The 13,515-nt window shown below is 46.5% G+C and overlaps 1 protein-coding gene across 1 annotated transcript; it reads left to right on the top strand.

The window, feature by feature from the left end:
• The first annotated feature begins 3,575 nt into the window (after window positions 1-3,575).
• On the top strand, window positions 3,576-11,632 carry rai1 (retinoic acid induced 1). The gene is made up of 3 exons (XM_026324519.1): window positions 3,576-10,112; window positions 10,343-10,436; window positions 11,469-11,632. The coding sequence occupies exons 1-3, from the start codon at window positions 3,576-3,578 to the stop codon at window positions 11,630-11,632; spliced, it is 6,795 nt and encodes a 2,264-aa protein (XP_026180304.1).
• The last annotated feature ends 1,883 nt before the right edge of the window (window positions 11,633-13,515 follow it).

The following is a 13,515-nucleotide window of genomic DNA, read 5'->3' as shown; positions in this document are numbered from 1 at the left end:
TTGTGTGTGAGGATTTGCACTTTTGCATGTGTGTGTTTGTGTCAGATAGACAGAGACAGGAAAAAGATTCGAAAGAAAAGAGCTGGAGTTAATGGAACGAAAGAGCTGGCTGTTTCTCTCTTTGTGTGTCTACATGCATGTGCTTGTGCGTGTGTGTTTGTGTGTGTGGAGAAAAAGAAGATAAATCCCATCTCAAGCTGCCTCTGAAGATGATGCGATGAAAGAGAGGGAGAGAGGATAAAAAAAGAAAGAAGGGGGGCTGTAACCAGTCGCAGCTCTGCGCATTATGAACCATCCAGCGGAACAATCAGATTCACTCTCCTCTCCATCCTCACCTTTCCCTCCCTTCCTTACACTCCTCTCCCCATGTCCTTCCTTCCTCACAATATTTTGTGTATATAATGCCTAAGACCCGAGAATGTACTCCCAGGTACATTTAAAAACACGACAAGGCACATATAAGCACCGAGACTTTCAGGCACTGATGTCAATTTATGGTTTAATGATTTACAAAAACAATAAAGCAGGTTATGAGGGCACCAGCCTTGATAAGATTTGAAGTGGGCAGACTCCAAGGTAATCAATCACCCATCTAGCCGTTCATGTTCGTCTGTGGAAGTGAAGCAGCATTTGGCTAATTGTGGACCCCACTGACATGTAATCTTGTGCACAATCCACCATTTTGCATCCATGTGTCTGTGTGTGTCTGTATGTGTGTGAGTGTTAAGTGCATGCATGTGCGTGCAGTGATTGCTGCAGCTCATATTTCCCAGGAGCCCAGGTTGTAAAGCCCACTCAGTAAATCATCCATCCTGCTCTGTCCTCTGTACCCTCTTCTCCTCATCTTCCTCCTCTTCAAACATATCATTCCATCACTCTTTCCCTCCTCTTTCAACCCCCACCCTCACTTTCTCCCCCAGCCTCAACTGACTCTTTCTCACTCTCCTCCCATTAGACCCCCAACGCCTTGTTGTCTTTCCCCTCCATTTGCGTTGCCATTTTCCTCTCCAGTCACGGCACGGGGCCGGAGAGAAAGATTTGAGTGAAAAAGAAAGAAAGAGAGAGGAGAAAAAGAAGAAAAAAGAATGAAGGGAAATCAAGCAGGAGAAAGGTACGCACACAGAGTATTGTGCTGAGACAGAAAGAGACAGTCAATTTAGTGGAAAGAAAGAAAGAGAGAGAGAAGAAAGACTAAAAGGAGAAAACATAACAAACACACAAAAAAACACCAAAAAACAGCCAACGTGGGTGTCTTGCTGTGTGTGTGAGTAATATATGTGTTTGCTTCTCCTCCGTCCCTCCCTCTCTGTGCTCAAGCAGCAGCAAAATCAATGCAAGCACTACCTGATAAACAGACAGACAGATAGACAGAGAGGATTCGGCGATCTCAGCATGTATCCTTTATCTTCTCTCCTCTCTGACCCCTACTGAGGCAGGGAGCAGCATGACGTGACGCGTTGCATCCACAAATACAGCATTCAGCTGGCTCCTCAACATCAGGGCTCGCTGTGGAAGATAGAAGCAGAGGAGGAGGTGCGGCATGAAGGAGACGTGATTGGAATGTAGAACCAACCTTACATACACACATTCATGTTTGTGTGTTTGAGTACAAGAGAAAAGAGGGGGGTGCAATAAATAGATTGGGGAGTGGGTCTCTTTGGTTTGTTGGCTGTGTTTTTAGTAAGAAACAGACAAACAGTGATGCATCCAGTTAATAATTCTTTAAAATAGGCTGCTGTGGAGATGAGGAGACATGACAGAATCACACACAAGCACAGAGACAGACACACGGCTTCACAACATTACATCCCAAAAGCGATGTGTGCCTCAGTCCATCCGCTCCAGTCTGCTCGGCAAGCTTGGTCTGACAGATTCCTACCCTTCATCCACAGTAAGCATCTTATTTAGGTCAATGTGTAAACAAGGATACATACACACACACACACACATATCACCGTGGGTGAAGCACTAGTAGGCAGCAGGCAGGGAAGGTAGGAGGGAGGACAGAAAATCTCTAGGGGAACCTATAGGTGTGTGTGTGTTTAACTATGAGTGTGTGTGTGTGTGTGTGTTGTCTATTTGTGTGTGTATATTTAAGAGACTGCCAAAAGCTGTGGACCTGCATACATAAACACAAATAAATCTATTCTCTTTCTGTCTCAAATACACACACACACACACACACACACACACACACATGCACACACACAAACTGTGTGTTTCAGAGATGAATAATGCTACTGTGTGTCTGGTGGGCTGCACCACTGTCCCTGGGGCGGGTTGAATGCCGGGATATTGTGCTGGAACTGGCTGAGACACACACTACACCACATAAACAAAAAACACTCTCACACACACACACACTCAGTGCTCCGTCTCCAGGTGACTCTCTTCCTTTTATAGAGCAAGAACACCCCCCTTCTCTTCCTTTCTCTTTTGTATGAATGCATAAACACACATTGAGAAACACACACACATGCACAGACAGTGAAAATATTACAGACAAACATTGCTACGTGCACTCGCATACTGGAACAAACTCAGCACACACAAACACTTCGTATGCTGAAAGCATGCACACAAACACACACTATAACTTCCCACTACCCCTTGGAGGAAACTAGAGTTTGCATCTGTTCAGGAGAATACAGGGAGGAGAGAGAAGAAAAAGAGGGTTCAACTGAACCTTTTATGAAACACTGCATCAAAGACAAATCACAAACTACTGCTTTATATTGTTTGTTTAGGTAATGAATTGTAATATCTTTGCATGGTTAGAAAAAGGGGCTAAGTGTAAGGATCATATCTGATCCAAAACATTTATGAATAATGCATCGCAAACAAAACCTGCTTGATAAAAGTCATTGACAGATGTCATTCTGTAAGTAAATTTAGTTCAGACTCAAATTTGCCCAAATTTTGCAACCCAACACTGGTGAACTTCAGATCTTATCTTATTGCCTGAACATCTGCCTGGCCCCTATCAGGTCACATGACATACTCACACATACAGATGTGCAATTATGTTTATTTATTCATTACAAATCTAATTCCCACACACAACTCTCTCTTCCTCCTTTTGCTCAGAGACCTGTCAATCAAAACACCAGTGATAGCTTCACATAGCAGCCCCTCCATGTTGAAAGGCTGAAACAGATCATGGAGCTGCACCATTGTGGGGACATTTTACACACACACACAGAGGAATTTTAATAAGCACACACAAACTGTTAATGCTGTAAGTTATTGATGTGAAATCAACTACTAATAATAAAACAATAAACAATACTGTATGTATATAGGATGTGAAGACTTGTGTGTTGAATGTTTGTGTGAGTGAGAAAAATATCATTTTCAATGGTCCTCATAGAAGGGGAGAACTTTTACTTTGAATCTTAAAATAGAATTTGACATTGAACGAGAAGGGGAAAATACAGAATGGATAAACTTAAATTTCTCTCTTTTTTTCTTCCTTCAACCCACTCTCTCTTCCTTTAGAACCCCTAACCCCCCTTCCCCCTCTCCTGTCTCACCCCACCTACCCCTCCCTACTCTGGCTACAGACGGAGAGCGTTATGCAGTCCTTCCGTGAGCGCAGCGGTGGTTACCACAGCAACCAACCCTGCTACCAGCAGGAGCCCCATGAATTATCCCGCCTTGAGACCTACCGGCAACATCCGCATCATCCCCACCCCCAGCACCCGCACCCAGGCCCTGGTCCACATCCAGGCCCAGGCCCAGGGCACACCAGGGCAAGCTATGAAGCTTCACTGACAAATTCTGCAACCATGCCTCCAGCTGGAGGACCAGGAACTGGAGGAGGACCAAAGGACTGTTACAGCCAGCAAACTTATGCTGGTTACCCAGCTGGTGGAGGGAATGGAAGTGGAAATGGGGGCTCAGCACCTTCACAGGCGAAGAAATCCTACAGAGGAGGCAAAGTTCCCCCACCAAACCCCACTCAGCATCTGCAGGGTCCTGGAGGCTATAGTAACCACATGGGTCCTGGGAGTTACTCAGCACAGTATATGAGTGAGGGCCACCTCCAGCAGAAATGGGAAGACACAGCCCAATTAGCACAATATGACCAAGAGATGGTGAGTCGCATGGACAGCGGTGGTACCCCTGCAAGTGGCTCTTCCCAGTACATGGAGCAGAACATATTGGGCCACTCCCAGACCCAGTGCCACCAGCCCTCCACCCCTGCCTATACCAGCCCCCACCACCAGCCCCACCCACCTAACCCTACCCCCTCTCCTCTTATGTACCCCCAGAGTCACTTGCACTACCCCCAGCACTCACCTTCTCCTTCACCATACATGGAAAAGTGCAGCCCTATGCCCCACTGTTATAAAAGTTACAATATGGCTCCAAATTCCCAGTATGGCAGACAGATGACCAGCCACAGTAATCTGAAGCCAGGGGGTTACAGGTCAGCTCCGAACAGTTATGGCTACCAGCAGCCTCCTTCCAGAGGTTATGAGCAGCAGACCACTTTACAGGCCATGACTAACCCCCAGGAGCCCCACCCTAAATACCAACACTACACTCAACCTCAACAAAACTACTGTCTTTCAGAACTGTCTGTCAGATCACCAGAACAGTACTACCAAACCTGCAGCCCGTCTTCAAGCCACTCACCTGCACGCTCTGTAGGACGCTCACCCTCGTACAGTTCCACACCTTCACCACTAATGACCAATCCAGAGTCATTCCAGTATGGCCAGCCTCCCATGACCCCTGGCGCAACCTCATCCTCTTCAACCTCTTCAGCTGGTATGCAGGAGCAAGCAGGTACCAACACTATGTTGATGCCCCCACGCTCACACCCCTCACCCAGCGTGCCCCATGCAGCCTCCCACAGCTTCACTACAACACCGCAGGTCCCTACCATGAAAGAACGGTTCTCAGAGAAGCTATTGTCAAACCCCAGTTTGTGGAGCCTGAATGCCCTCACCTCTCAGGTAGAGAACATCTCTAATAATGTTCAGCAGCTGCTGCTTTCTGAGGCTCTGGTGGCCAACAAGAAGGGCACTAAGCGCACAAGTGGAGGGAACAACAGCAGTGGTGGAAATGGAGCATCCTCCAAAAAGGGTGAAGAATACAAAAGTTCTCCATATCCAGATAGTGTTAGTGGTAGCGTTGGTGGAGGGCCCATGCAGGACCCTTATTCTACACCACAGCACCAGCCAATGCACACGGAACTCCATGAGGGAGGCTATTCCAGCAGTAGTGATGAACAGCTGGAGAGGGGCTATTACTACTGTGGCCAGAGCAGAAGTCCAGCACAAGCTCCTAACAACACGCAACTCAGCCTGGACACAGCATCTTCATGTTCCATGACATCCCCAGATGATATGTCCACCAGGTCTGGGGACTCAGGTCTGCACAACCTGACCCCTGACCCTACTAGATGTCAGTCTGGGCCAGGAGGAGATGGTATGAGTACTCCAGTGAAGAGCATTAGTGATGAAAGGTCTCCTACAAGCATTATAATCCCCAGTCCTATGAAACAAGAAAGGGAGTCCCCTTCAGATATACAGCTTATCAATGAGCCTGTCAAAGAGAATTTTGAAGAATTAGCCTGGACAGAAAAATCAGCTGACAAAGAGAACATGACAACAGAAAAAACTCCAAACCATGAGAGAGATTCAGACATGACTAAATCTGCAGAGAAGCTGGAGAAATGGTCAGATGAAGAGAAAAGCCCAGCCCTGTACAGCAAAATAAACAAAGAGGTGACAGAAAAAACCTACTGTTATGAGGAGACAGTGTACCAAGGCATCCAGGGCTCAGTTCAACAGTCCCCAGCAGCTCTCTCTGACTCTAGCCAGAAGGAACACTTTGGCCATGAGATGAAATCCGAGGCTTTCAAAGCTGAGTCTCCAACTGCTTATGAGAGCTCTGTGAAAACATTACCTTTCATTTCGAGGGTTGACCATGGCCAGGATCAATATTCTACAGAGAAGAAGAACAGCTCAGAGAACACCTCTCCAAATCTCCCAGTTCTGGCCCTGGATGAGAGTAATTTAGACAAGAGAGAGAGCAGAGATGAGGAGGATGAGGAAGGGGAAAGAGAAGAGGAGGCAAATAAAGAGGAAGATAAAGAAATACAGAAACAACAGCAACATTCTTTTTCCTCCTGTTTGTGCACAGATGTTAGGGAGCAACTGGGACAGGCAGGGAAAGTGAGTATATCATCAACTGAGGAGCATATGAATACTAGAGATGAGCTAGAGAAACCTACAGAAAATTTCCTTAGCAGACAAGAGAGTCAGAGCACTGAGCTACACATTGACAATGAGTTTGCAGGGGCACCTGCCCATCCAAATACAGCAACGGCAGCAGCAGATGCTTCTGCAAGGGAGTCGGCCATTGGTGACACTGCTCCTCAGCCTCAGTCTGCTATGCCAGTCTTCTCAGCTCTAAATGATAAGGCAACACCTCCAGGTCAGGCCAGAGACCATATCGATCACAGTGATGCTAAAGTGCTGGAGCCAGACTCTCCTCAGCTTCCAGGCAAGTCGATACTTCCCTCAGCCCCCTCCTGGGCAGACACTCCACCATCCCCCAAAAAAGGTGACGAGGACATGGAGCCAGGCATCAGCTGCGCCAGTGCTGTCACCCCCTTGGCCAAGCCAGAGCCTGTGGCCCCATCTGCTCAGCCAAGGGCATTTGCACGTAAGCATGCCAGAGGCAGAAGGAGAATTATGCATTCAGGTGTAGGAATCAGAAGACAACTAACTTTGGAAAGGGAAGGGGAAAAAGAAGAGGAAGGAACCACCTCACCTACACAGAAACCCTGCATGCCTCTGAGCAAAACAGTGCTATTCTCAGATCAAATGGACCTAGTTCATCAGGAATCTATTGTGAGCCAGACTCCCAAAATGGTAACTGATGGTTTTCGCTCGAGAATGTGCACTCGTTCATTCAATGCACCAGATTTACCTCCCAAAGTTGAACCTCATGTGAAGAGAAAACCAGGCCCGAAACCTGGGTCAAAACCTGGAACTAAACCAGGGCCGAAACCAGGAGCAAGGCCAGGGCCAAAACCAGGAGCAAAGCCAGGGCCAAAACCAGGACCTAAACCTGGCCTGAAACCTGGAACAAAGCCTGGGCCAAAACTTGGACATAAACCAGGAACAAAACCAGGACCAAAATCTGTGTCAAATGAATCAGAGCTACCACCGAAAATTGAAACTCCTATTAAACGAAAGCCTGGACCTAAACCAGGTTCAAAACCTGGGCCAAAACCTGGATCAAAGCCAGGACCAAAACCTGGTCCAAAACCAGCTCTAAAGACAGGTCCAAAACAAGGATCAAAGTCTGGACTTAAGTCTGCAGATGTTTTGCTCCCTGCTGACTCTGCACCCATCAAGGCCCCAGTGGGTCGTCCCAAAGGTTCAGTTTCTAAAGCAAAGCTTGTACAACAAGATGAAGCCATTCAGTCTCTGACTGGATTGCAGAGCAGAGGCAGGAAAAGCCTAAAAGCTGCAATATCCCAAGTAAACCATGATATAAAACCAGTAAACCTGGAAGAGAAACAGGAAAACCTTGAGGTAAAAGCAGTAGAGAACAAGAGCAAGAACATGATTTTGAGATCCAGAAAACCCTCACAAGAAAAACAGTCAAAAGAGAAAGAAAAAATAGGGGAAGATATTCATCTCCAGACACTAACAGAAGTTAAAGCCAGTGATGTTTCTCCAAAAATAGAGGAGCCTGTAGCACTGGAAGAAACTTTAGCTCCTATTCCTGATGCAGCTGAAAACACAGATATTACAATACACCCACCTGCACCACTTGCTGCGCCTGTCCCAGCTGAACAATCTGAAGAAAATGCACTACTTCCACTTAAACGGAAATCTAGTCCAGAATGTTCTGCTACACCAGTAAAGAAAAAAAGGGGTCCAAAGCCCAAATCAAAACCCTTACCATCACACTTGCCCCTGCTGGAACAGGTTGTCTCTACACCTAAAGAGAAGTGCGTCCGTGGCCCTAGAAGAAAGCGAGGGCCGCCCAAGAAAGCATCTGTGGTCACTCCCTTAAGCAAAGACACTTCTCCCAGCATCGGTGAATCTGACATCACTAGTGATGTGCCTGTGGTGCCACCTCAGTGCCCCACTAAAACAAAAGTTCTCCCACCACGAAAAGGCAGAGGACAGAAGTATGAGGCCATGGTGCAGAAAATTACATCTCCCAGCTCAAAGAAACACCTTCCAATTCCCCAGATTGACAGCAATCTCACTGATGATGTGACAACCAAGGCTTTGTCGCAACATGTCTTAAAGGAAGGTGAGACGTCTATGCTCATAAATAGCATTGAGATAATAGAGGGAGAAGTGAAAAGCATAGAGATTAGACAAGAAGGAGTGAAACAACATGGAGTAGTGAGAAAGGAGGAGGTAACACAAGAAAAACAAAAGCATGAGATCAGTCAGGTGGCATCAGTGCCAGAAGATGTGAAGGAAGGAGTGGAAGAAGCTGTAAATAAGGAGGAGACAAGACATGAAAACATTAAACCAGGGGCACAGAACAGTCTTGAAGCTGGCCAGGTTTGGAGTACAATGGTGGGCCCACAAGAGGTCAGGGCTCCAGGAGAGTGGACACAAAAGGCTCCAGATGATGTAACTACTGTTTCCCGAAAGTCCACCAGAACTAAGAGGAAAAGATGGGCCATGGTGGAAAGTACAGATGCCTCAGTAGTAGCCTTAGAAGCAGGGAGCTTAATAGTCACAACACCAAGGCTAGCCAAACAGAGGGCCATTAAAAACAACCATGAGATGCACCTGAAGCAAAGAAGGAAGAAGAGAAAAGGCCAACACCCCCTAGAAGAAACAGAGACAGCTGGTGAAACAAATATTGAAACAGCAGATGAGCATGAAAGGGTAGAAGAGAAAGTGATCACTACAGAGTCCACTGCACCTTTAGCAATCAGCCCAGATGAGATCTCAGAAGTACCCCAGGTCAGTAGCATAGAGCTCATCCAGAAACCTAGAAGAGGGAGAAAACCATCAGCGAATTCAAGCAAGAGGAAACGAGGCAAAGCCTCATCAGAGCAAATTCCTGGCATGCCAGTGAAGGTCCACAAAAAGCCTGGGCCAAAACCTGGGATGAAAGATGCCATTGAGGTTATTGAGTCAGTAGTAAGGGCTGCAGGATGTGAACAGACTGAAAAAGAGGCAAGAGAAAAAGAAGAATGGGAAAGAAGAGACAGAGAAAATGAGGAAAAACAGGAAACATGTATAGTGGGTCCTGTAGTGACAATATCAGAAACGCGAACTGAGACCATTTCTGTGAAAAGAATCAGGCGCAGAACAGTACATCAAAATTCTAAACTGTCTTTCTGTCCTTATATACGGATTAACAACTCCAGAGACTTTTCCTCTTGGTGTGCCATAGTCAACAAGCCCGAGGATGCAGTAATATTTCAGAGACGTAGAAAAAAGGGCATACTCAGAATGAGGAATCCTTTCACAGTTGCAAAGGTAGTGCCACACACTCCTGCTATGCTACTGGGACCACTGGTAAACAAACATCTAATTGGCAGGTGTCTTACATGTTCCCTGTGTGGGAAGCCAGCAAATTACAGAGACCTAGGTGACTTGTGTGGACCCTATTACACAGAGGATGGCATTCCACGGAAAATTCTGATGATCACACATGCAGAATCCCTCAGGGAAGAGTCAGAGAAGGGCAATGACAACAAGAGTAGCAGCAATGAAGAACTAGGCAACTCGTCAAAAAATGAGGGCAAGGACAGCACAGAAAATGAGGGCAATACAGAAGCATCCACTCAAGAAGGCAGTAGTAGCAGGCACCACCTTTGGCGCTACAGACGGCCAGAAAGATCAGAAAGAACGGGTCAAGAGGGCGGTCCACGAAGATTAACTCTCAGAGAGAGGTTCAGGAGGATGAAGCAGCTCCAGGCCATCAGGACAGGGGCTTCAGATGACCAAGAGGGTAGTGACAGCATGTTCCAAAGGTTACAATTACAGGCAGAAGCTAAGGAGCACTGGGCCCATGAAAACTGTGCCATCTGGACCAAGGGAGTAATCATGGTAGCTGGGAGGCTATACGGACTGAAGGAGGCTGCCAACAACTCAGCCCAAACGGTATGATAGCAATTACCAACAGTGACTCTTAGACTGTGCTGAAATATGTGCATGCATATGGAAGTTAAGAGAATACTTTATCCAGTCCCTTTCAGAATCTGAACAGTTTCTTTGAGAAATTGTCACTAATGTTCAACATTTTTTCTCTTTCCCTATGTGCCTTTATCGGTCAATTTGTTTGTTTCTTTATTGGTCTCGGTCCATATGTCCGTCTATCTGACTAACCCCAGAGCTGCTACAAGTGCCAGATTGTGGGGGCGTCCCTCAGCTGCTGTTGGAGAGGCTGCTCTCATAAATACCACTATGTCTGCGCCAAAGAGATAGGTAAGAGATCACAGCAAGAGAGGCTGAGAGCAACAAGGGATGGCGAGGGAAGAAAAAGCCAGACAGAGGGAGGAGAAATGAGGAGGGAAATTGGGAATTGGAAGTTGAACATGGGTTGAAAGGGCAATAGGGAGGAGAACAAATAAGGCGGGTAGAAAAAAGGAGAAAAATGAAATAGAGATAAACAGGAGAAGGGAGGGAAAGAGGATGTGGGTAAATGAGGGAGGGAAAACACATCAAGAAGTAACATTATTGAGTACGAGAAGAGATGTGAGAAGGCTAGGGGAGAACAGGGAGCAAGCTTTGAATAAATGGGATGATGAGAGGAAAGTGGGACCCTAGAGTGTACAAGAGGGAGAAAGAGAAGAGACAGAGGAAGAAGGATGTGTATGTGTGCATTATTGACCACAACCCCTGTGGCTCCATCCATCCATCCATTCTGCTGTCTGTGGACTGAATATGCATGCATGTGTGTTTGTATGCATCTATGTGTGCCTTCCTGCCTGAAAGCTTGTCTAAATTCATCCCTATGTGAGTCTTATTACCTAGTTGCTTATGTATGCTCCTTTTTGTGCTTGCATGTGTGTTCTTGGTTATTTTTGTCAATAGGAGTGAGCGTACGTGCATCAGCACGTGTTGTATGGCTTCCCCTTACATTCCCTTATGCCAAGCAAGTACAGTGTGAGGATTAGAAGGCCTGCCACGTCTGCCGAGCCAGCACAGGGAGCAAAGCTAGGCCTTTTTTAATCCTGCTGAGTGTATCAGCCATATCTGACTGCCTGCATGCACTGCAACTCATCCACTCAGTCTCTGTCTTTCCTCTGTCGCTCTCTCACTTTCCTTTTCTCACCACCTCTTTCTTGCTCCTTTTCATTTTAATCCTATATATTTGTCATTTATCTGGACTTTTTAAGGGAGGTTGTACGGGTTGTGTTTATCCACATCATGCTATGTGTTTCATTCATTGCTACTGTCCATCTGCAACACTTAACTTATTCTGTCCTCTTCTTTGCTTTTTCTCTACCTTCCTAGGCTGCACATTCCATGAGGATGATTTCTCCATTAAATGTCCTAAACATGAGGTAAGGAAGGTCAATAAAATCGTCAAAACAATTTTTCAGCTGGCTACTGATTGCCACCAAATTATCACTGTGCCCTGCTTTAACAATGAATCCTACAGCAAGGGGATGATTTGATGTCGAGGATTTTTGGAACAAATATAGTGCAGTGATTTTTGTATTTGTTTATGTACAAGAGGTTCATGCCACCTATGGCCTTTTGCAGAACCACTGTGCACTTTTGATTTTTTTCCTCCCTCCTATCGTCTCCCATTCTGTCTGCACCTCCACTCTTCATCCCTCTTCTCAGCAAAAGCATAAACGTACATTGCTGTCACAATAGTACCACAGCTGGATAGATGTTACCGTGCAGAACAGAAAACACAATTGCCAGATTTAGTAAATCACAAAAAGAATCAAAGGAGAAAAAATGAGGGCTCAGGTTGGTGTTGTTGCCAATATATAACCCACAAATGTTAGGATCCTGTCTTGGACTAATCAGTCTCTGTTACCAAATCAATACGTACCCAATAACCTTGGCAAGCTAAACCCACATCAACCAGCACTAGCAGCGTAAACACTTAGCTATTTGCATTTTTTGCATTACTGTCACGCAACACCCGCTGTTATGACTATAGAGCACTGCAATTGTAATGGATTACTTTTTGTTTTGCAATGAGCAGTCCACTTCACAGTCAGCATACCTGAAAGGCAGACGCCATCTGGTGGTGGCACATGTGCCCTGCAGCACAGAGGGGAAGGTCAAATGCACTAGGGGGTGGGGGGTGGGGGGTGGAGCAGGAGGGATGCTGACATTCAGCAGGGAGCAGCGGTGCATTGAGGCAGCAGTGGCTGTAGCCCCCTCTGCATCTCTCCCCTCCCTCTCTCCCTCTTCCTTTCCTGTTCTCCTCTGTGCAGACTGACAGGGATGAAAAGCTGGCTTCTGATCAAAACACTCCACCCACCCTCACTGCCTGCTATCCTCCCCACATGCTCTCTCCACCCTTTCTCTCATTTACTCCCCACTTCTCTCTCTCGTTAGTTCTCTTTCCTCCTCATTTTTTCCTGTTCCCCTTATTTTGCTTCTGCGATCCCCTGCTGTTCCAGCTCCCTCCGTCTCTCACTCTGTTCACCTCTCATCTCCTGTGAGCTCCCTTTTCCATTTTCAGTCATCCTCCCTTCATCCCTCCTCATCCTTTCCTCCCTCTTTCTCTCTCATCTCTTCTCTACTCCTCTCCCCGCCTCTCTTCACCTCAACTCCCACGTCTAAGGAGCAGAAATAGAGTGTGAGAAACCGAGAGAAAAGAAGAGCAAGACAGAGAGATTGTTGTTAGCGGGCTGAGGCAGAGCTGTCATCAGCTGAGGGATCTGAGGGTCTGCGTGTGTGGGTCTGTGCTGTGCCAATTTACGCTGAGCAGTCTAATCAAAGGGGAGAGCAGACATACATGTACGCACATACATACACACCAGAGCATGGAACCACCCCACCCGTGGGTTCCCCTCAGAAAATGTTCCTCTGCCTGTGCTCACAAGGCATATTTCAGTGGAACTGCAGGCACATGCTGCCTTCAGCTGTGGGTTCTCTAGTGCTAAGGGACACACACTGTGTCCACACAGGTTCATTAACAGGTTACCTGTGCACTCACACATGTACACAGAGTGAGCAGGAGAGAGACAAGCGGAGACATGGGGAGAAGAAAAACAGACTGTTTTGTGCTGCGGCTGAGTGGGAACAAAAGACAAATGGGTGCAGTTACATCAGAGAACGACAGAATGAACGAGACAGATTGAAAAAGAAAATAAGGGCAACAGGAGAGACAGGTAATAAAGGGAAACGTACTTGGTGATGGAGAAATAGAGAGAAAACAAGCGAGACTGCAGGTGTAAAAGAACAAGAGTTACTCCAGGGAGGTAAACAGAATGAAAGGGGGTGAGGTGGGGAACTTCAAAACAGGGAGAGAAGGAAAGAAACAAAAAGATGGAAAGAGAAAGAAAGAGAGACAAAAGAGAAAGTACAAAGC

This window comes from Mastacembelus armatus, chromosome 8 (assembly GCF_900324485.2).
Source record: "Mastacembelus armatus chromosome 8, fMasArm1.2, whole genome shotgun sequence".
Lineage (NCBI taxonomy): Eukaryota > Metazoa > Chordata > Actinopteri > Synbranchiformes > Mastacembelidae > Mastacembelus > Mastacembelus armatus.
Note: the sequence above shows the minus strand (reverse complement) of the source record. Positions and strands in the feature narration are given on the sequence as shown.

Coding starts and splice junctions, on each gene's coding strand:
- rai1 (XM_026324519.1), top strand. CDS start 3,576: ATGCAGTCCTTCCGTGAGCGCAGCGGTGGTTACCACAGCAACCAACCC. Junction 10,113..10,342: donor CCAACAACTCAGCCCAAACG/GTATGATAGCAA, acceptor GACTAACCCCAG/AGCTGCTACAAGTGCCAGAT. Junction 10,437..11,468: donor TGTCTGCGCCAAAGAGATAG/GTAAGAGATCAC, acceptor CTACCTTCCTAG/GCTGCACATTCCATGAGGAT.